This window comes from Desmodus rotundus, chromosome 6 (assembly GCF_022682495.2).
Source record: "Desmodus rotundus isolate HL8 chromosome 6, HLdesRot8A.1, whole genome shotgun sequence".
Lineage (NCBI taxonomy): Eukaryota > Metazoa > Chordata > Mammalia > Chiroptera > Phyllostomidae > Desmodus > Desmodus rotundus.
The window spans coordinates 153,379,257-153,400,203 of NC_071392.1; the positions used below are offsets into that span (position 1 = coordinate 153,379,257).

The 20,947-nt window shown below is 55.2% G+C and overlaps 1 protein-coding gene across 1 annotated transcript in view; it reads left to right on the plus strand.

The window, feature by feature from the left end:
- DOCK2 (dedicator of cytokinesis 2) overlaps positions 1–20,947 on the plus strand; it is a 355,926-nt gene that overhangs the window by 330,800 nt on the left and 4,179 nt on the right. The window contains exons 39-48 of the mRNA XM_024576730.3: positions 26–115; positions 1,893–1,997; positions 3,822–3,963; positions 7,578–7,659; positions 8,552–8,636; positions 9,444–9,530; positions 14,077–14,253; positions 15,615–15,698; positions 18,872–19,009; positions 20,227–20,354. Coding sequence (XP_024432498.2) covers positions 26–115; positions 1,893–1,997; positions 3,822–3,963; positions 7,578–7,659; positions 8,552–8,636; positions 9,444–9,530; positions 14,077–14,253; positions 15,615–15,698; positions 18,872–19,009; positions 20,227–20,354 — 1,118 coding nt within the window. The remainder of the gene's footprint in view (positions 1–25; positions 116–1,892; positions 1,998–3,821; positions 3,964–7,577; positions 7,660–8,551; positions 8,637–9,443; positions 9,531–14,076; positions 14,254–15,614; positions 15,699–18,871; positions 19,010–20,226; positions 20,355–20,947) is intronic.

Genomic DNA, 20,947 nt, shown 5'->3' on the forward strand with positions numbered 1-20,947 from the left:
CTTTGTCTTCTCTACCTCCCTGCAGATGTGGGAGGAGGCCATCAGTCTGTGCAAGGAGCTGGCGGAGCAGTATGAGATGGAGATCTTTGACTACGAGCTGCTCAGCCAGAACCTGGTAAGGTGTCATCAGCGGAGCTGACTGTCCTGGAGGCTGGGTGCTCAGGGCCTCAGCTCAGCAGAGAGGCCAGGACAAGGAGAGGGAGGCCAGGCAGGTGGGCCCCTAGATGAAGAAGGGAAGTGGGGCCTGAGCTGAGCCAGGCTGTGCTGAACGGCTGCCTCCCAGGTGGGAATATTTCCAAAGGGAGGAATTCTGGGAAAACTCATCAGACGGTTCCTGGAGTCCAGGGATGGGTGTTCAGTACCTGCTGGGCATCGGGCGGCCGCTGCTGCCGCTGCTGCACCCAATCAACACTGTACTCCGTGCGCAGTGAGAGTCCCACCAATCACTAAGCCAATTAAAAAAACCCAGATCTGTGCTTTCCGATTAACAGATAAATCACATTAAAATGCTCCCCATCTGGCCATTCCCCATTAGCTCCTCGGTGCTTGTGATTTGGTGGAGGAAGTGGAAAGGTGGGGGGGAGCCAGCCTGTTCCGCCTGTGCCGTGGAGGCCAGGGGAGGCGGCCTCTGCAGGGAAAACGCATAACCGTTGGATGGCTTCCCCAGCACCCACACCCCCCACCTACTTCCTGGTGACCTGAGAGCCAGGACCCCAGGGCCCCACCTTAGCCCGTTCCTAGAGGCCAGGCCAGCTCGAGTGAGAGTGAGAGTGTTGGGGGGGGGGGGGGGTTAGAGTTCTTGTTGGTGGGGGCAGGTTAGGGAGTGGAGAGCTCAAAGAGATGAGCTTGCACAACAACACACCTGTACCTGCCCCATGAGTTCATCCACAGGCCTTCTAAGGAGCACATTCAGACCCACACACACGCCCAGAACACGCTTGTGCACACACAGACACACAATGCACGTGCATGCACACGCTGATGGCACACACATCTGGGCACCAAGCCCACCTCACAGTCTCGTGCCTGGTCCGTGCACATTTGTCCTCCACATTGTGTGACGTGGAAGATGCCATAGTCTGTCCTTTCACATGTGCCGTGTCACGTCCGGCTGATGATTTCTGTCCAGCTCACCCCAATGGGGAGAGACTGTCGGGTGTAAAGTTAGATGCAGACTGTTTCCAGAGACGCTAAAATAAGGAAAACACACACCCCTTAGAGCCGGTGACCCGTGTGCTGGGCACACACAGGGAGACACCGCCATCCATCCAGGGCCTCTCACAAACACACGCCCGGGGACAGCCGGCTGCGTTCACGTCCCTGCCTGCTGGCTGCGCTGCGAGCTAACGTGGCTTTGTCTGCGAAGGGAAGATACAGCGCTCGCAGGTTGCTCTGAGGACACTGCCCGTCGGTGAGCTAGTCCAGGCAGCGTGATGTACGTGGGACCTGGTGTACGGTACACAGAGCTATTACAGTTGTCCCTTGGTGCCCACGGGGACTGGTTCCAGGACCCCCACCGATAGCGGACTCTGCAGATGCTCACGTCCCTTACATAACGGCGTAGGACTTGCCTGGAACCTCTCTCTGCATAGGCTACCGGAGGGTGTGCTCACGCCACTTCCTTCGCGTGGACTCAGCGTGGGGCTGGGCACCGGCGAATTCAAGCGTTTTGGGGGGGAGGAGGGGACTTTCTGGGAGCTTTTTTCTAATATTTTCAGTCTGCTGTTGCTTAACTCTGTGGATGTGAGACCCAACGCGCTGCTAGGGTTACAGACATTCCCACCAGCGTGCAAACAGGTGTGGCAATCATGTCCTCGCCGTGGCCTCTCCAAGTCACATGTGCCTTTGACACGTGTCTGTGTTGTTACAAGCTGTGAGTTCTCCTCTTTCAGATCCAACAGGCGAAGTTCTATGAAAACATCATGAAGATCCTCAGACCCAAACCAGACTACTTTGCCGTCGGGTACTATGGCCAGGGATTCCCCTCCTTCCTGCGGGTGAGTGTGCGGGGCCCAGACACAGGCTGGCCCAGGGCCGCTGCGTCGCGGCTGTCCCTCTGGGCTTTGAGGACCTGAGGGCGCTCAGACACCAAGCTCTCCTGCCTCCATGCACCGCAGCCCCCACCTCCACTCACTCCCGGTCCCCTTCTTCAGAGTCACTGTGAGTCACCCCTATGTTGCCCTCAGGACACAGCCACCAGGGCCGCTTCCCAAGGTGCTGCGCTCCCCGTCCCTGAAAGAAGGTTCTGCCCCACAGTGGGCTCTGCCGGGCATGGGTCCTTGGTCCTTTTGGACACAGGGCCCCTTTTCTCTCTTGAAAATTATTGAGGTCCCCAAAGAACTTGTGTATTTATAGATTCTATCTGTAGTTACTACATTCAAAATTAAAGCCGAGAAAATTTAAAAATAGTTATCAATTTATTTAAAAACGATAAATATATCACGTGTTAACATACATGGCATCCGTATGAAAAATAACCATATTTTCTAATTTAAAAATGAGTGCAAATAGTGAATTGTTTCCTATTTCTGCAAATCTCTTAAATGTAACAATTTATGGTTACTACAAAAACAGCTCAGATCCTGTGAGGTCATGAAAGGGTCTTGGGGACCCTGGGGGACCCCTGGAGCACAGTTTCTGAACCTCTGCTTCCATGGATTACTCATTCGCCACGTAGAGGCTTGGATTAGGTCAGATGAAGGCTTCCTTCTGGGCTGGGTGTCTGTGGCTCACTTCCGAGCTCAGGGAGATTCAGAAGAAACAGTAAACGTGGCCTCTGACCCACTGGGTCCGCAGTCCACTCAAGGAGGCAAATCACTCACCGTCAGGGATCAGCGTGGAAGTCCGAGTGGGCGTGCACTGTGGCAGGGGCGGCACTGAGCGTTTCCCCTGTGGACGAGAGGTGCCTTCCCAGACTTGACCCCACATTGGAACACCCTGGGGAACTTGATGAAAATACTCGTTCCGGGGCCCTGCTGCCACAGGGGCCATCTCAGCAGGTGTGGGGTGAGGCCTGCGTGTCTGCACTTTCGCAGGTCTCTGGGACTCCTCGGGAGACTCCCCCGGGTCTGGAAGCACTGATCTGTGGGGGTGACGGACATGGGTTTGGACAGAAGACCTTAGGGACCATTAGGGGCTGCACAGACCTGGTCCAGAACAGCGTTTCTTGCCTCAGCTGTATTGATGTTTTAAACTAGTCATTTGTCTTGCGCATTGAAGGATGTTTAGCAGCATCCCAGGCCTGGACCCGCCTCCCCTGAGTAACAACCAGAAATGTTTCCAGACATTACCCGTGTCCCACAGGAGGGGAATCACCCTCTGCTTGGAAGCAGCTGGTCTAGAAGAGGCTGCCATGGTCAAGGAAGGGTAAAGAGTGTGTTTCCATGGAGCTAGGACCAGGAGCCAAGTGATGAAGGACCCAAACGCTGGTCCCTCCCATCCCACAGGCCCAGCACTCTCAGCCCATTAAAGGCCGGAGGTAACACTTGTGGCCACATAAATAGGACAGTAGGTGTGACCCACACAGTGAAAGCCGAGTGAGGAATTATTCTAAAAGCTCTGTATGGGACAGCTGGAAGAGGAAGCTTCCGGCACCCATGACACCCTGTCCCTTTAGAGCCAATCGTTTTAAGGAAGTGGTGCGCCCCTCGGGGAGGTCAGTGGGTTCAGCTCCTCATTCCTCAGTGGGCAGGCAGAGAGGAGAAAGGTCTATAGGATGTCCCCATAGCCCTGTGATCCTGACACAAGCCTCCCAGCTCTGCTTGGACCACGTTCTCCAACCCGGGGCCCTGAGATCTCTGGTGGGTGTCACTTCTCTGCAGAACAAGGTGTTCATCTACCGAGGCAAGGAGTACGAGCGAAGGGAAGATTTCCAGATGCAGCTCATGAGCCAGTTCCCCAACGCAGAGAAGATGAACACAACCTCCGCCCCCGGGGACGACGTGAAGAACGCCCTGGGCCAGTGTATCCTTACAAACGGCCCTGGCCGAGGGGCCAGACATGGGTAGCGCTGCTGGGACTTGAACCCACACGGCCACATCTTAGAGCTCAGGACTGTGCCAGTGTCGTTACCGAGAGAGGGCGCCAGCTCACTGGTGTACACAGAGCACAGAGGTGACGTGAGATGACACACTGAGCTTGGGCAGGGTGTGGTGTTCACAGAAGCTGACCCTGGGCAGGAGGCGGGCTCTCCAGGACAAGGCAGACAGTTGGGCAGAGGTGCGGTCAACCGGCCTGGCTTCCCGCTTTGCAGCCTTTAACACAAATTAAGTTACGTTACGTAAAATGGGGTTGACAGGTGGCATGGCTGGTCTGCTAAATCTGCCGAACCGTAATCCAAGTACTTCTCCCTTGGGTGATACATATTCATCTGCAACCTTTTCGTTATGCTCGCGTGTCCTTCATGCCTGCTCTGCCATGCTTATTTGCGGGAGGAATTGCAGCTGGCGGTGGAGCTGGCTGCTTACAAATATGCGTTTGGTTACAGAGGAGACGGGATTAGTACTAAGGCCTTTCTAAGTGAACATCTGGTGCTGAACAGCCTCGTGGCCTTTCACTTGGGGCAGGTGGAGAGCACATGTGCCCCTGCGCCAGAGACTCGTATGTAGGCCTGATTCGGTGTCCAGAACCAGGTGGAAGGAGGAAGGTCTGACATTTGCTAAATGTCCTCCTCACGCTATGCACGGGACTCATTCATAATGCTTTATTGCCATTATTCCTTCAGCCCCCATAAAATCCTGCAAGGTTAGTATAACTTTTCCCTGTTTCGTAAACAAGGAATACGTGGGACAGGGCAATCGTGTTACAAAGCAGGTTAGCACTGGAGTTGAGATTTGAACTCCGAGGCCCACGGGTCTCAGGGTGTGCGTTCCCCTATAACGCTGTCGCGGTGTTTGAGATCGATGAACAGGATGTTCTCCGTGAACTAACTGGCTGTTCGTGTCCGAGGCATCGTTTCCTTTTACCCTCCTAGTAACCCTGCGAGGTGGGCATTATTGCTCTCCGAATCTTACAAATAAGAAAACCGAGGCTCCGAAACTGTAAGCCACTTGTGCAAGATCACAGGAAGGGATGGAACCAGGATCTGAACGCTTGTTACCCGTGTGAGCGCTGTTCTCTTGCCATCACTTGTTGAAAAGCTAAGGAGCTGTTGGAAAGGTGACATGTCTTTCCACGTAGGTATCCAAGTGGAGGAAGACATTTAAAAGCAAAGGTGCCTTAGTGGGGTGTCTCCTGTCCCCTCCTCTCCCCTCTGCCCAGGCCCTGGGGCAACAATTCTACGCATAGACTAGCCACTCATCCTCCTGAGTCACTGGCTTTGTCAGGATGGGTTTGGATTATCCTCTTGGACCAAGGCCAGTTGCTAAGATCAGTAGACATGACCTAGAACCTTCTTTAAAACAGGAGGTGGCAAACTCCTCTCTGAAGGACCAGATAGAGAATCTTTGAGCCATAGAGGGCCCTGTGGTCTCTGTCGCCTGGCGCTCTGCCGTGCTGGTGGGAGAGCAGCCGTAGGTCACAGGTGGGTAGGTTACCTCAGGTCCAGGCATTTCCACACTAAACATCTTGGCCACAAGCATTGTTCACCACAAACATTTCCGCTGCAGAACTGATTTGCTGTCAAGCAATTTTGCCCTGAAAGGACACACTGAAACAGGAAAAAGTGAACAACGATATTAAACAGACTTGATTGCTATACATCCTTTTTTGATTGTTGATTTGTATTCATGTATTTTCACATGTCCATTGAGAAACATCCCAGAGCTGTCGGGAAATGCTACTGTACGCAATGCATGCAATACCGCCGAAGGGTTTGCAAGCTGACATGTGATCATTTTCTAGCGCGGGATGCAATCTGGCCCCGTAGGCTTTATTGCTGTATTTTCTATCGAGTAAATACACGCACGAGTTATCATCCACTATTTTCAGACCACCCCATCTGCTTGTCACTGTTACGTGGGCTAAGATTTATGTAATAGAAAGGTGGGAATCCTGCGAGAACTTGCCGATGGAGAAATGAAATAAAACCACACTGTCATGACAACTACCTCAAATACATTTAAGTATTTAATGGATCTAAATGAATTTGTCAATGGAGAAATGAAACCAAACTGTCAACCAGTTATTCTGTCTGTTACGGCAAAGTTGCCTTATGGCACCCTGGTTCTGCAGTGGAAATGTCTGTGGCAAAAATGCTTGCAGCCAAGGAGCTTACAGCGAAGATGCTTGAAAATACGGGACATGCCCCACGTTGGCGAGCAGTGAGTTCATGAGGAGGAAGGCCAGTGGAATTTCCCTTGGAATTCTGTTTTGGCCATTTTTTATCTGTGGAAGACCCAGAGCCTCTGCTATCGGAAAGCTCACAGTCTGGGAGGGAGACAGGGAGCAGAGAGACGAGAGCTCCAAGCTCAGGCCTGCCTGAGGGCCCTGGTGGAGGTGCTGGGTTGAGGGGAAGTACGCCGAGCAGGGGGGACAATAGAATCTGTTCTATCGCCAGAGACAGTGGTGGGAAGTGGGTCGGATCCCAGTCGAGCCTTTGAAGTGTCGTGTTAGAAGGCCAACGCGAGGAGTCTGTGATCCCATAGTTGGCAGAAATGTCAGGTGCAAGGGAAGGGTGTCTGCAGCCGTGTGGTAGAACGGAGCAATGGGGGAACTTGGGTCTCTAACAGGGAGGGGGGGTAAAGGGGGCACGGAGATCGGTCCAGGGACGGCGGACTGTGTTCGTTAGGTGTCCCATGTCATTCGCGTAAAGTGAATAAAGGCCTAGAGTAAGTGTGACAGAAACCTGGCACACACACAGCCTCTCCTGTATCAGTGCCTGTGGCAGGCTCTCATCGGTCGTGGGCCTCTTCCCCACTGAGCCCGGACACGGCCTTGCCGTCCTGCCGCAGGACCTGCTCTCAGACTTTCAGAGTCAGAGTGTACAAGGGCGTGCATTCGCATGCTGTATAAAGCAGCGCTTCTCGAATGTGAGCGTGCAGATGAGGATCTTACAGAAATGCAGAGTGTGATTCAGTAGGTCGGGGGCAGGGCCTGAGACTCACCGCGTCTAATGGGCTCTCGGGTGATGCTGACGCCGCTGGTCCAAGGGCCCCCCTGAGTGGCAGTCTGCAGTCCGAGAACCCTGAGCTCAAGGTTAAAAGCTGTGAATACAAATCCCTGCTCTGCTCTCACTAGCGGTGCAGGCTTCAACAAGTTGTCTAGCTTCCTTGACCTTGAAATCCTCATCCATGATACGGGACAACTGACATAACGCTGCTCTGTGGAATTGCAGGGATGAAAGGAGACCGTGGGGGGATGTGCTCTGCCATTGATTCAGAGCGATGCATGCATCAGATTGTTATTGTTAACGATAATGGTGATTAAGCACTACTAATGACTGTTAGCAGGGGCTGAGCCCTGGGAGAGGCAGCTCTGGCTGCTAACTGGTCAATAGGGCCTCGTTGTCAGCCAGCAACCTGACCCAGCAAACTTGACCCCAGAAGGCTGGCCTGGAAGGTCTCAGTGGGACCTGCCATGCTTGGAACTGTCCCCGTGGTCTACAGACATGTTGTGAGTCCTTAACCCAGGGGTCCCAGACATCCAGTGTTTCACTGTCCAGCCCGTCTTGGATGAACACCCCAGGTTCAAGAACAAGCCGGTGCCTGACCAGATTATAAAGTAAGACCCACAGCTCCCTGGAAGGAGGGGGTGGGGAAGAAATCCCCCGGGGTCCCCGAGCTGAGCTGGTAGCAGGATAGGCCTCATGCCGCTCTAGTCCCTTCTCTGTCTTAGCCAGCCTGTCTCCCCTTCCTCTTCGGGGACGAAAGTCACCCCCAGTCAGCCATCTGGGCTCTGCCACCGAACAGGCTGAAGCCAGAGGTGGATGGCACGAGTGAGGCCATGCCTTGCCTTGAGGTGCAGCGGACCCTCAGTAAGCCGTGGTGAGAGTCACTGAACTGCATGGGGAGAATCTGTCGTTCCGGTCAATCCTACAGGCTCGTGTGTGAAGGAGGGACTCAGGGGGAGCGGCAGCACTCAGGCGGAGCACGTCCTCCCAGAGGGGCGTCATCTCAGCTTTCGATGAGGCGGTCTATTGACAACGGATGTGTTCAGAGTACACGGCCCAGACCTCAGCCTCCTGTTGCCCCCTTGGTCAGGCTCCTCTGGGTGGGGACAGCAGCCACACAGCTAGCACTGTGCCCTGCTGTCCCTGGTGGCAGAACCTCACTAGAGATTCAGGGAAAGTGGTTTGGGGGGAGGCTGAGACCCCTAACACAATCCTTGGAAGATACCCCTTGAGGTCACAGGAAATGGTGGCCTAGGGGGCTCTGTGCATTCATGCAAGAATTCCAGCTCCTTGGGTACCTAAGGGCTGCTGTGCTCCCAGGAAGGCGTAACCCAGTCTCCCTTCTAAATCACCTTGCAAGGGAAGTCTGGCTTTCCGTGTTACAGCAAGCATGCTGCCAGGCCTGCAGCCTGCAGTAATGGGCCACCCTGGCCAGCTTGGGTCAGGTTCTGTGTCCACAGCCGGGCATGCGGCTAGGAGCCTCGGCCTCTTCCTGTCTTGCAGCTTTTATAAATCCAACTACGTGCAAAGGTTCCACTACTCCCGGCCGGTGCGCAGGGGGACAGTCGACCCTGAGAATGAGTTTGCCGTGAGTACCTCCCCACCCCCTCAGCAGCCCTGACCACTCCCCTGGGCCCCCTTTACCAAGCAGAGAGCCCTTCTGCCAACCTCAGGACTGGAGGGGACTTGATCCAAAGCCAAAGGAAGTACAACTAGCATCCACTGATAACGGTGACACTCATTCCTGGTCTCTCCTGTTGGGTTTGTTTTATTTCTCGAGCCTTTCCACTTTCCAGATATAACCTGGGCCTTCTGTGAGGCGTGCCTTGCAAGCACGGGGCATTTAGGCATTTGCAGAAGGAAGGACCCCTCACGCTAAGCAGGGGTGTTGAGAAAGTCAAACCCTCCGGGAGATACTGACTATAAGGCACAGAGATTTTAGTCCCCACTGTCCCCTGTGTGTTTCCCAAGCTAGAACCAGTTTTCTACTCCCAAGATCAAGGCTGGCAAGAGGAGGTGGCTTCACGTCTCTTTCAGCTCTTTGCCTTCATTCTTCTTGATTTGGGAGGCACTGCCCCTTTGAGAATCTAAGGCACCCTGTGGGCCCTCCCCCAGAAAGTGCAGGTGGATGCATTCAATGTTGCCTAAAACTTCAAACTATTCCAAGACCCAGATTAAAACTTACTGGGCCCAAGGCCAGGGAAACTTAAACTTCATGTAGGGAAAGAATTCTTAAGGGTAAGGTGAGAGTGTGTTTCTGGGTCTCGCAGGATTTATTCTGATTTGGGGTGGAGGGGAGGCCTGGGGGTCTGGCTGGGACCCTGCCAAGCGTCTCTGATGCCCAGGTAGCCTACATGTTGCTTCCTTCCCTTCTCACCCCCTGCCCGTGGCACAGTCAATGTGGATCGAGAGGACCTCCTTCGTGACTGCGTACAAGCTGCCTGGCATCCTGCGCTGGTTTGAGGTGGTCCACATGTCCCAGGTGGGTCTCCGGTCCTTCGCGGCACCCCTCTCCTAGCTTCAGGGGCTTTTGTCTGAAGCCACCGTGGGAGCCCCAGAATTCTGGTGCAGGAAGGGACCTGAGGCAGCATCCAAGTTAGCTACATTCAGATTCTTGAGCATCAGATAACCTTTCCTCACAAAAGCAACCCGATGCAATGAAAGCTGAGGGATGGGGAACTCCAGCGGGTGGATACAGGGTGGAGGCAGGGGTCCCGGAACTCCACCCACGCAGTCACCCCTCACGTCACGCCCGGGTCCCAGCAGCCCCTTGGGGTACGTTTGTAGAATCCCACTATGAACCCATTCTACATTTGGATAAAATGAAGCTTGCAGAGAAGAGTTCCCACAGAAGCAAAGCTCCGGCTAGTGTGCAAATGGTTGAACCCCCTTGTGCAAACAGCACGTATTTTACATCTCCACACACTTAAGGGTCTTCACGCCCTCAGACAGTGCCCACAATACAGGGGAACGGCCAGGGTGGCCGTGAGGACACCTGAAAGGTAGGGACATACTCAGGACGCCTCATTCATTCCGCAAATGCTTCGTGAGCAGCAAACACGCGGCAAGCCCTGTTCTAAGACCAGAAGACCTTGCCACAAAGCTCACATTTTCGTGGGGGAGACAGACTGAAGCATCAAAGTAAAATACATGCTGTGTCACGCGGTGACAGCCATTATGGGGAAGAGTGCAGCAGAGATGCTGGAGGAGGCGCTGTTTAAACAGGGAGCCGGGGAAAGCCTCCTGATAAAGGGGCTCTGAGCACAGGCCTGGAGGAAGTCAGGGGGCAGTCCATGCAGACAGAGAAGAGAAGGATGTTCCAGCAAAGGGACCGGCCAGTGCGAAGGCCCCGCAGCCGGCACAGGCTTGTGCCTGGATGAGAGCAAGGGAGGGCTGGGTAGCGGTCTGATGCCAGGTCACGCAGGGCCCTGCGGGCCCCCATCAGGACCTGGAACCCCGAGCAGAGGAGCCATGTGCTCTGACGGGTGTCACATGCTGCCTGTCATCAGCACCAACGCCCGCCTCACCCCCAGGGAGCCCAGCCACCCAAGGGCCCTCTGGGCTGCTGCTCACAAGCACAGCCCAGACCTTGGGGAGAACAGAGCGGTGATGGTGATGATGACGTCAACCAACACTGACTGAGCGTACGCCGAACTGTTCACACGCACACCCTCATCGGACCCTCAACAGCGCCGGGCGACATTATTCCTCCTCCCATTTTACAGATGGAGGAGCTGAGGGGCGGAGGGGTCAGTCCACTAGTCAAGGTCCTGAATGAGGCGGAGTCTGACCCCAGCCTCACCTGTGTGGACTGGTCCCCCTCTCTCCTGCTCCTGCTCGGTGTGTCCCCATCCACCCCCCAGCAATCAGTAGTGCCTTGGAAAGGAAGAAACCCCCCATGCTCTTACTCATGGGACAGACTGACACAGGGTACACTTGAGAGAGTCCCATGCAGTGGGCAAGGGCTTTATGGCATTGTCCCATGTAACACAAAGCCCAGTGGACTACGCACTGTTATTAATCCCTCTTTTGAGGTGAAGAATTAGAAACTTCCTCCCACTTTGTAGCCTATACCCAATGGCCCTGGCTGTGCCCTTCCCTCTTTGTGGGGCTCAGCAAGGTGGCTCCTGTCCTTCTGTGTCCCCCTTAGACTGTGGGCAACAGAGAGAGCCCCTGCCTGCATCCCCCTTCCCCTCAAAACACCTGCCACCTCCTAATAGACTATCTCAGCTGCCTGCGTGTTGATTTTAATATCTAGAATACTACCTATAATATATTAGAATATAACCTCTACTATAATATAATATAAGCTCCAGGAAGACAGATTTTTGTCTGTTTTGTTCCCCGCCATATCGCCGAGTGCCAATAGACCCAGGTCCATAAACGGTGCTCAAGAATATTTGTTAAGTAAATCTGTATCATTTGATCAATATGCAGACGCCCCTAACGCCTGAACCCGTTACATTATTTTATGGACTCAGGAGTCTGAAGTTAGGAAAGAAGAAGTCAACACTTTTGTTTAACTCCTTGTGTCCCGACATCTCCTGATAGAAAGCTTTGGGCAAACCTCCAAAAGGTGGAGCAGAGTGGATGTGCCTACAACAGTCCCCCTCGAGTCACCCAGGATGTCAGGGTGTCTTGAACACCCGCATTGGTGAATTGCCATGTTTTCGGGCCATAAGACGCACCTAGGGCTTAGAGGAGGAAAATAGGGAAAAAAATTTTGAAGCAAAAAATGTGGTAAAACATTTAATAACATAAATAACATAATGTTTCACCAACATAAATGTAAGCTACATTTGGGCTATAAGATGCACCTCCATTTTCCTCCCAAATTTGCAGGGAAAAGTGTGTTTTATAGTCCGAAAAATACGGTACGTCTTGTTGGTGGTTTCTTTCGTGGATCGAGGTGATGACTGGACAGTTCGTACAGGGAGGGGCTTCCTGACAGGATGCAAGGACGGGTTCCGCTCACTGAGGGTCCTTTCTTGTTCTTGACACCGAGAACATACAACAAGCCCTGGTCTGGGACACAGATTCCACTCTGTCGTTAGCAAGCTGTACATTGCTGGACAGACACTGTGTGCCTCTGGGCCTTAGTTTTCATCCCCTGTGAAACAGAGATGGGAAAACGAGGGGATTTCAGCCCGGAAAGCCGCTCTCCAGGCCGTTTAGTCCAAGAGCTACGAATTCCAACAGCTGGAGCCCAGGGGCAAGAATGGGAACAGGTGAGGCAGCCACAGGTAGACAACCAGGGCTGGCAGAAGCCCAGGCAGACTCGCTCCAATTGACATCGATTTTTAAAATTAGAACTCGAGCGCAATCCGGACAGCCAGCTTCGCAGGGTGGCCCAGAGATCCCCCGTTTGCAGCCCTCCCTGGTTCTTGTCCATCCCCATTGTTTTGCTTCTGAGGAAACTGAGGCCCAGAGATGGGACTCGGTCGGCCATGGTGATCCGTGGCCCAAGTAAGATGTGACGACAATGCCTGTCTGGGCAGCTCGTGGGTTCCTAGAGGACTGGATTTCAGAAGGCGGAGGGGGTGACATGCCTTTGAAGAACAGGAAACGCCCCGGACTGCGAGGGACTAGTGTCACCTCATCTTTGGGCTGATGCTTTCCCCCCTTAACACTGTCCCCAAAGCGTTTTCCCCAATAACTCATTTTCCCCCCGCAGCAGGTGGAGCGAGGGTTATGTATACACACACGTAAATGTACACAGTTGTGCGGATGGAAAAAGACACCCATGTTCTGATTATTACACTAGCTTTACAGCTTTATTAACTCTGAAGGATGTCACAATGGCACAGTGCGCTTAGGCACAATCTCGTAAGGGCTCAAATCACCGGCCTTCATTATTTACACACTCTCATAGTCTACTTGCTACACTCTGTGTTTGGCGTACTCACAATTGGGAACCTGTAGTTGTGAATACACAAAACACAGAGTTTATTCTGCTGAGTCCACGGTCATATTATCTCAACTGATCTCTGTTACACACTCAGCGGGGCACTCCACCCCGCCCGTGAGTCTTCCTTGGTTAGGACCACTGCTGTTCCTCTGTCCTACCCCTATAAGAAGGAGTAACGGCCACTAGCCGCTATTCTCTGAGTAGGCTTCCTCAGCCTCATTTTACTAATGAGCCAACTGAGGCTCAGGAAGGTTAGGAAACTTGCTCGAGATCACACAGCTGGGAAAAAAAAAACCATCGGACCTGAGATTTGCACTGTTTAATTTGGTTTAGTCCAGGGGTCAGCAAACTTGGCCTGTGGGCCAGATCCCACCCGCCCCCGTCTCTGTGCGCTGTGTTACTGAAACAACCGCGTCTGTCCGTCTGCGCGTGTCCTGGAGCAGCTCCCTGCAGGGGCAGGGCTGAGTGGCTGCAACAGAGGGGCTCCGACCTGCAGCACCTAACTCACTCACTCTCGGGTCTTTTACAGAAGAAGGTCGCAGACCCTTGTTCCACTTTTTCACTCCATATCCCACGCTCTTGAGAACCCTCCTGTGCAGCCAGCATCTGATGGCGTCTTGTTTACGACACTTTCTAAGGGGTGTTGGAGAGGGGCTCAGTTTTACCTTCCCAACTCAACGCAGTCCACCTGGGAACAGTGACCCCCTCGTAACAACCAGTTTTAGGACCGACCGTGGGCCAGGCTGGGGGGCCAGGTCGCCAGCCGCTCTAATCTGTCGGCTGACAGCTCACACATAATAGGCACACAAGCAATGCCAGAGGGGTTGAACTGGAGTGAGTTTCATGCCAGTAATAAGAAGGAACACCCTCCCTGGGGCAGACCAGCAAATGCCTGGCACCACCTCCCTGGGGAAACCCTGTCTAACAGGAAGTCAGCCTGCCTGGCCCCAGACAGCAGACAGCCCCCAGAGCTCACTGATTACCAGAGCCGGCTACACCCCACCCCCTAGGGAGCACTGGCTCATTCGAGTTCCATTCCCAGATGAAATCCCTACCAATGTGTGTATCTGCTTTAAAGCAACCTGCTGAGGTCCTTCTATTCTGATCTCATTTTCAACAGACCACCATCAGCCCTCTGGAGAATGCCATCGAGACCATGTCCACGGCCAACGAGAAGATCCTGATGATGATAAACCAGTACCAGAGTGACGACAGCCTCCCCATCAACCCCTTGTCAATGCTCCTGAACGGAATCGTGGACCCTGCTGTCATGGGGGGCTTCGCCAAGTACGAGAAGGTGAGTGCTTCTGCGGCCCAGGGCCTGGCGGAGGGGGACAGAGCAGGGCCCGAGGGGCCCAAGGGCCAGGGACAGACAGAGCAGCGTGTCACTCATCTTACTGGGGCTGTTTGCCCCTCAAGAGACCTCAGCTTGGTTGGACCTCATTCACCTTCCAGAGGTCCTGCAGCCTCCCCCTCATCCCCACCCCCCTCAGTGCCGTACTGTGCTGTGACAAGAAGAAGCCGGGGTCACAAGGGCCCCGTAGCTCACTGGACACATCCAGGCGCCTCACCAAGTACAGGCTCCGGGATGACCAGGTGACCATAAGCCAGGCCACTACAGTGGGGGAACCACGAATCAAAGGAGATGATTGGAAATGTCGTCTACAAATGGAAAGAAGTGAAACACAGAATCTGTGACAATACAGACGGGGTAGAGGATCAACTCTGGGAGCTATAATGTGGATATCCAGGTCATAAGGTCCCTCCAGAAATCCCCATGCATCTGAGCCACAGTTTTGTTTTTGAGCCTCCTGCTGTCCAGGGCAAAAAGGGAAACGCCATCAGATGCATGAGGCACACGAGCCACTGGGGGAACAATGCCAGTCTCTCAGTAGCAAGCATCGCTTTTCCTGGCAGTGAAATAGAGTAGAAAGTCCTCCCTGGGCTGCCACCTAGACCACACACTGTAGAAGACACAGGGAAAAATGACCCCTCACGCTAGTGAATCTCACAATGCACTCCTCTGTGCTGTTCATTGATGTAAAACTGAGTACAACACAGTAATACAGTTCATGGTGATTCCAGTTACTTACCCGACAGTCCCTCCAGCCTCCCGTGGGCACCCCACGTCACTGTCATCGGTGAGCGTCTGTTCGGCCGTGAGGGGTGATATGTCTGTGTACTTTGTGCACACACACTGAGCATGTGAGCTCCAGGAAGAGCTGGGGGTGCCAGGATCACACACAATGACAGAAGTGGTAAGCCAAGCTGGGGGCAACGCTCTCATACTTGAACATGAACTGGGATCCTCACAAAGCTTTTGAAGGAACACAGGTGCCCCTCACCCACGTTCTGATTCAGGAGGTCTGGGTGGGGCCAGGAGTTTGCATCTCTGATGAGTGCCCAGGTGATGTGTGGATGCTGCTGACCTGGGGACCCCACTTTGAGGACTGCCGTCTTGGGGTCATAGCCATTCTCCGTGGGTGCTGACTAGAGCCTCCAAGGAGAGCAAACAGCGGAGGTCACTATGGGTCCCTGCCCCACCAAGAACTGTGACCTCGCTGCTGTCCCTCTCAAGTGGAATCCTCTCTCAGAGCCAGACAGCTGGGCCCACAGGGAAGGAACAGGAAACCCCAAATACCTGTCTGTCCTCCCCAGGCCTTCTTCACTGAAGAGTATACCAGGGACCACCCTGAGGACCAGGACAAGCTGAACCGGCTTAAGGACCTGATTGCGTGGCAGGTAAACCAGCGCCAGACCAGGGAGCCCGCCCACCCTCCCATCTTCTCCAACCCCCTCCCTGTACACTTGACCTGAGCTGGCCTCTGGCTGCCATGGCCTGATTTCACACATCCTCCTGTCCTTTGGCTTTCGGCTTTTCTTCTGACACTCTATGCACCTGAGCAGGCCCCCTGGAACCTGGATTTGGGCCACCACACCCCTGGGGTGCCGCACTGGGGCCAGGCAGCAGTGCGTGGTGTGTGTTGCTAAGACTGCTTTACGGGGTGTTGAATGCAGGCGGTGGCTTCTCCCAGCAGGACCACAATGGGAGCCAGGCCCCCACACTCCCACCAGCACCTCCCCCACACCCAGCTCATGCCCGTCAGATAACAAGATGCTGGCCCCCACCCCCCTGTCCCCTAAGGCTGACCCAGTGTGTTGCAGGTAACGCTCAGATGGGGATCAGGTTTGGGAAATCATTGAGGCCTTTGGCTGGCTTTCTGTCAAAGGACCTTCATTCTGCACAGGCTGCTCAGCCCTCCAGAGCCAGAGGACTTGGGGGACACTGTCCTCCCTGCCACCCTGCCTGCTCTCGCTGTCTACTCATCTCCCTGCATCCCTTCCACCTTGTGCCCTGCCCCTTCCCTCCATGCCCTGCTTCTTTCTGGCTCTTTGCTTCTGTGCATCTGTCTTTCTCCCTATCTCAGAAGTGCTTTGCTTCTGTCCCTCCCACTCTGTCTTTTGCCTCTGTTTGCACCCTCCCCCCATCTTACCCCTCTCCGCACCACACCCCCTCACTCCTCTCTCTGCTTCCCTCCTTCTCCCCTCCTTTCTCTGGCTCTCTCTCTTCTGTTTTCTCTCCCTCCTTCTCTCTCCCACACCCTAGGGAAGGACCAATCCACCCACAGAGGCTTTGAAGGACCAGGCTCCTCCAGGCCCGCTGCAGCCCCCTCCTCCAACCCCTCCCTGCACCTGGGGACCCCCCACCACCCAGCGCCCTGCAGGTGGAGGTGTGCTCCAGGGCACAGCTGGGGGACAAGGGGCACAGGGGCAGCAGTCTGCAGCTGCCTGCCCCCCCCCCTGCCCCGCCTCTTCTCACCACTCACAGGGCAAAGCAAAGCAGCAATTGGGCTGGGGAGTTTTCATTACTCTAGGGAAATCAGGGAGTGAGAAACACTGGGTGCAGCCTCTTTTCTTAAAATAAGGACTCCTAATTCAGGTCCTTCTCTGCCTCTGCCACTGTATGCAAAGCGAGGCTTAAAAAGGGAGGAGCACCAAGTGCTGCCCTCAAGTGCTCTCCTGAATGCATCCTGTGTGTCTGGAATTTTCTCCCCCTTCTTCCCTTGTGCTACCTGGTGAAACCCAAACACCCTCCGAGGGTCCCCAGCCTTCTGAGGTCATCATGTCCTGTAATATTCAAGTAATGATAGTCCCCTCCCCCGTAACTTGGGAAGCAGGAAAGCCAGGCTTCAATGGGCTCCCTCCCTCTGATCATTCTGGGGTGCCCCAGGGTGGGCTGGCAGGTCACACAAACTCGTTTGGTTTTTGGGTGCCATTCTCCCTGTCACTGCCTGGGGTCTCCACTGGGCCCCGATTATCACCTGGTGATGGATTCCGGGAGCTGTGTCCACCGCTCCTGGAGCCGGGACCTCAGACTCACGCACAGCTAATACCAGGCTGTGCCCCTTAAGGAAGTCCTACCCCAGTCTTGGAACTAAGGGATAAGCACTACAGAGAAATAAGGAGGCTTTGAAAGCATGTAGCAGATGTTACAGCTTCTAAAAAGCCACTAGTCAGGACTCTTCACACAGCGCCCCCTCGTGGCCGCTCTCTCCCCAGCAGCAGCCACCTGGACTTGCCAACTAGGTTATGGGCCCACTCTACTGGAAAAGGGGGTTGCCCGGGGCCACATCCCTCCCGCCCAGAGTCCAGGCACCCTGAAAACATGCTGCTCTCCTCTTGCGGAATGCAGCCTTTTTGCATTATTACACACAGCAAATTAGCTCTTCCTTGTCCATTCCATTCATTCCTACCGCTATTACTGGGCCCCTCCTCTGTGCCCGGTCACAGAAATAGTGTTGGCCATTACTGGGCCTGCTACCTCTTAATTATAGATTGTCAGGTCCCGCTGCTCTCATCACAGCCTTTCTACCCACCCGTGTGTGTTCTGTGGAGGTACCTGGAGCGCCCAATTCCCCAGCCCCTCCTGGCTGCCTACTGGGAGGCTGGCCTCTTTTGCTCACCAGCGCCCCCCTCTGCTCTGGAGGTCAGTTAACATCCTCCATCCAGCCGCGACTGACGTGTTGTGCGTCACGTTCACAGATCGAGTTCCCTGAAGGTTTTGTTTCTGGGGTTTTTCCCTTCTTGTTTTCGGGAGACCGCCAAGGGAAGGAGGCAGACACATGTTTACGTTACCAATCACATAACTGTTATTTTTTTTCCTTCAAAATAACCTGTATGCTACCTCTTTACAGCCTCGTTTTGCTTCCCCAAAGCCACGATACTTTCTCAGCTCCTCCTCGTAGTGGCCGTGGGTAGTTCGGCTGCCATTGTCAAGTCTACTGTTTAGACGGTCCCCTCTGACGTCTTGGTTGGGAAGGGGAAATTGAACTGCCTGCCATCAGTCACCTCCTCCTCCCCCGTCTCCTCCACCATTTCTATCAATCCTCTGTTGGCTGGTTAAGTCCACGATACTGACTTCCCTTTGTTCCGCGGCAGCTGCAGAAGGTCCCGCTAGACCTCTGCGTTGGACGACGAGGCTGAGCCCCCTCACCCTGTCCTTCCAGCCCTCCCGTCTCCCATGTCCCACCTCCCAGCTTCTGACACCCACCCACGCTTCCCTTCCGCATCACCCAGAACTTCTCGGACGAGGCTTTGAGTCAAAGCAACTAGAGTTTCCTCTTCCGGTCGCACACTCCGCCCCTCTGATTCCGCACCCGGGAGACTTCTCAAACATACAACCTCCCATGGGGGCCCAACCTCCCCGGGGGGCACGGGCCACCAGAGCCCCTTCTCCCCCATCCAGAGCAGCCCCAAGGTTGCAGCTTCCCTGTCCCCCGGGGCCAGTGGCGCTGTGAGAAGGTCTCAGGGGACCCGGATGCCCCGCAGGGAGTGGCCCGCCGCCGCTCTGGAGGCTGCTGGGTCCAAGCTCAGAGGCGCGGAGCCCGCTCATGGTCCACCACCTTTCCGCCCAGATCCCCTTCCTGGGAGCGGGGATTAAGATCCATGAAAAGAGGGTGTCAGAAAACCTGCGGCCCTTCCACGACCGGATGGAGGAGTGCTTCAAGAACCTGAAAATGAAGGTGGAAAAGGAGTATGGTGTCAGAGAGATGGTACGGAGGTCGCTGGGGGTGGGGGCAGGGGGGCAGGGGCGGGTGGTGGGGACCAGAACAGAGCCTGCCCTTGGGGAGAAGGGCCTGCGGGCCGCGATGCTGGGGTGGATGCTTCAGAGGAAGCTTCCTGTAACCCCGGCCCCTCAAAAGTCAACCCCAGACAAACACCAGTGGTAAACTGGGTCCTTAGCACACAAAGGTTTGTGCTAATAACAAAAGCAACATGGAGGAGGCACCTACTATGTGCCTTGACTAATATGAGCACTTGACGTTTACTAAGCCATTTAGTCCTGACAAGCCTGTGCTGCCAGCGTGATTTGAATCCCACGCCTCTCTTCTGGAGGGTCAGCGACTAAGTGACCTGTGAAAGCCCACAGAGCAAGAGCGTGCGGGTCCGAGGGTGCACCCGGCTCTGCTGGCTTCCAAAGCCAGTGCCACTCCGGAGCTGCATGGCCCAACGAGACCATTGGCCTGGCACTCACAGGGCGTCTTCTCTGCCCTCTTCCCCAGAAAGTGCAATCGCAAAACGTCAGTCAACCCGGACAGGAAAACAGAGGCCCAGGGGGGCCGAGGGAGTTAGTGGCAGGCCATGTTGGTGAGCTCAGGCCCCCCCCCCCCCCCCCCGCCCCCGCCGCCTCCCGGTATGAGAGCTGTCCCCCAAGCGGGCCACCTCTCCCAGCGTTCCCTGCGCGACGCCCCAGGGCAGTTCCGGGGTTCGGTGGCAGAGCCAGACAGGCTAAGGGCGGAGTCCACAAGATGCCCCTCACAAACCAGGACCAGCCCCATGGAGCGACACACAGCGAGAGGTCTGGGAAAGTCCCAAACGCACCCCACCTACCCTGCTGGCGCAGGGGTGCAGGATCACCTTCCCGGAAAGCTCGTCTAGGTGCCCAGAGTGTTCCCTGGAGCCTCGTTGGTTACCTGGCTGTGATTGGACGAGTCATCGGTCACATGACTGACGTCACTCTCCAGCCCACCATCCCTCCAGGGAAGCTGAGCTGTCATTTCAGGCTAAAAGGCCCAGCCCTGTAATCACACCCGCGGTCACTCTGGCCTGGTCGGCTCCATCCCGAGTCTTCTCAGCCCTAGCCCCAGCCAACCAGGAAGACGTCCTGCCCCAGTGGAGGAGGGTCAGCAGGAAGGGGGAGGCCGGGTACCCCAGCCCCCGCTCCACCCGTGGTGCCCGGCTGCTAACCATCCTGTTCTCCCGCCCGCAGCCTGACTTTGAGGATCGGCGAGTGGGCCGCCCCCGGTCGATGCTGCGTTCCTACCGGCAGATGTCCATCATCTCTATGGCTTCTATGAACTCGGACTGCAGCACGCCCAGCAAGACCGCCTCCGAGAGGTCAGCCCCGCCCCAGAGAACCCCCGGCACCTCCGCCCCTGCCGGGCCCCCAGCAGAGCGGCTCCCTCTGCCCCAGGGCTGCCTCCCACTGCCTCTCTGCCCTTGTGTGAAAGCTTTTTGTCATCCTGTGAGGCCGCCGTCCTGCGGCGCGGCTGTCCTCAGAGGTTCACTTGAGGCCTGCGAGGCAAGGTGGCTTTTCCTGAGGACCCGCAGGCCTCGGCCGCAGCGGATCCTCACAGAGCCCGCTTGAGTCTGGACTCCTCTCCGCTCTGGCAGGGGTCGTCAGTCCCCACTCCCTGTCACAGAGCCCCTCCTCCTGCACCTCCCCCGCGTGGGCCAAGGGTGCATCAAGTTCTCAGACGGCCTCCGTGGCCTCTCTGCCAGGTCACCGCCAACATCCCTGTTCACTGAGAAGGAAACAGTGGCTCAGGGAGGTCGAGTGGTTTGCTCAGCGTCCAGCTAAAAAGTGGCAGTGTCTGAATTTGAATCCAGATCCACATTTTAACCAGCTTTCTCTTCTCACCACAGCCAGTCTTTCTTTGCATTTCAGATGTTTATCAGCTAGGCAGACAGATCCCCAAACCCTGCCAGGT